The sequence below is a fragment of the Penaeus monodon genome, chromosome 22 (assembly GCF_015228065.2).
Source record: "Penaeus monodon isolate SGIC_2016 chromosome 22, NSTDA_Pmon_1, whole genome shotgun sequence".
Classification (NCBI taxonomy): Eukaryota; Metazoa; Arthropoda; class Malacostraca; order Decapoda; family Penaeidae; genus Penaeus; species Penaeus monodon.
In genome coordinates, this window is record NC_051407.1 from 24,666,200 (window position 1) to 24,667,054 (window position 855).

General features: G+C 55.6%; 1 protein-coding gene across 1 annotated transcript in view; it reads right to left on the reverse strand.

The window, feature by feature from the left end:
* The window catches only part of LOC119587040 (dachshund homolog 1-like), a gene marked incomplete in the record, with an annotated part of 60,882 nt that overhangs the window by 17,073 nt on the left and 42,954 nt on the right, over window positions 1–855 (reverse strand). Inside the window, 1 exon segment of the mRNA XM_037935788.1 lies at window positions 549–676. Within this exon segment, the coding sequence (XP_037791716.1) occupies window positions 549–676 (128 nt within the window).

The window sequence follows — 855 nt, forward strand, 5'->3', positions numbered from 1 at the left end:
CTTCGGTGCAAACTGCAAAGGAGGTCGGCAATAAAGTAGAATCCCTCCGCCGTTAAAAATAGAGTCAGTTGATCAAGTTAGAGTCGGGCAAACGTTAGGCAGAGATCAATAATGATTAATCCAAAACCTCTCAGAGCTCATAAAGTTAAATAATGGCTCAATAATGAACTAACGAGCGTTCAATAAAGCGCAGCGCAGCAAGGTCGCTGAACCCGCCGCCAGCCCTGGACACAGCGGCCGGGCACCCAGGCCAGCCGAAGGAGGCCTCCTCTGTCTTAGCCGAAGGAGGCCTCCTCTGTCTTAGCCGAAGGAGGCCTTGGACCAAATGCTGAGTCCCTCCGCCTCCTCCGTCCTTTACCTAGGGCGAGCCGTGGGAGTTTGCGTGAAGTGTGGCGAGTGGAGACCTCGGGCTCGCAACAGATCCCAAGCGCTCTGACAACTGTGCAATGATGAAACGCAAAGCAGCCGCAGCAAGAGGAACACCTCAGCGTGACGTCACGGTCTGCTGTTCCTCCAGCGCTGCTGCTGCTTCGTCTGTGACTACTTACCGGGCAAGTGTCCGTTGTGGAATCCGCCATTTTCCAGGTGGCGCTTCTTCATGTCGAAGAGCGCGTCGGGGCTGGGCGCCATCGTCATGAAGTCGGAGGCTCTCTTGGGGGGGCGGCCGGGCCTGGAGCTGGAGGTGAGCACAAAACAGTACACGATAAACATACCGCTTGGGTTAGTAAGGAAGGGAACCCTTGGTGGGGCCGGGCGTGACCGCAGCCGCGAGAAAACCAAAAGAACTCGGGAAAGGACAGGAAAGATCCTATGAGATAGCGAGTGTGAAGATCCTTTACTGCGAGACTTTAGGAG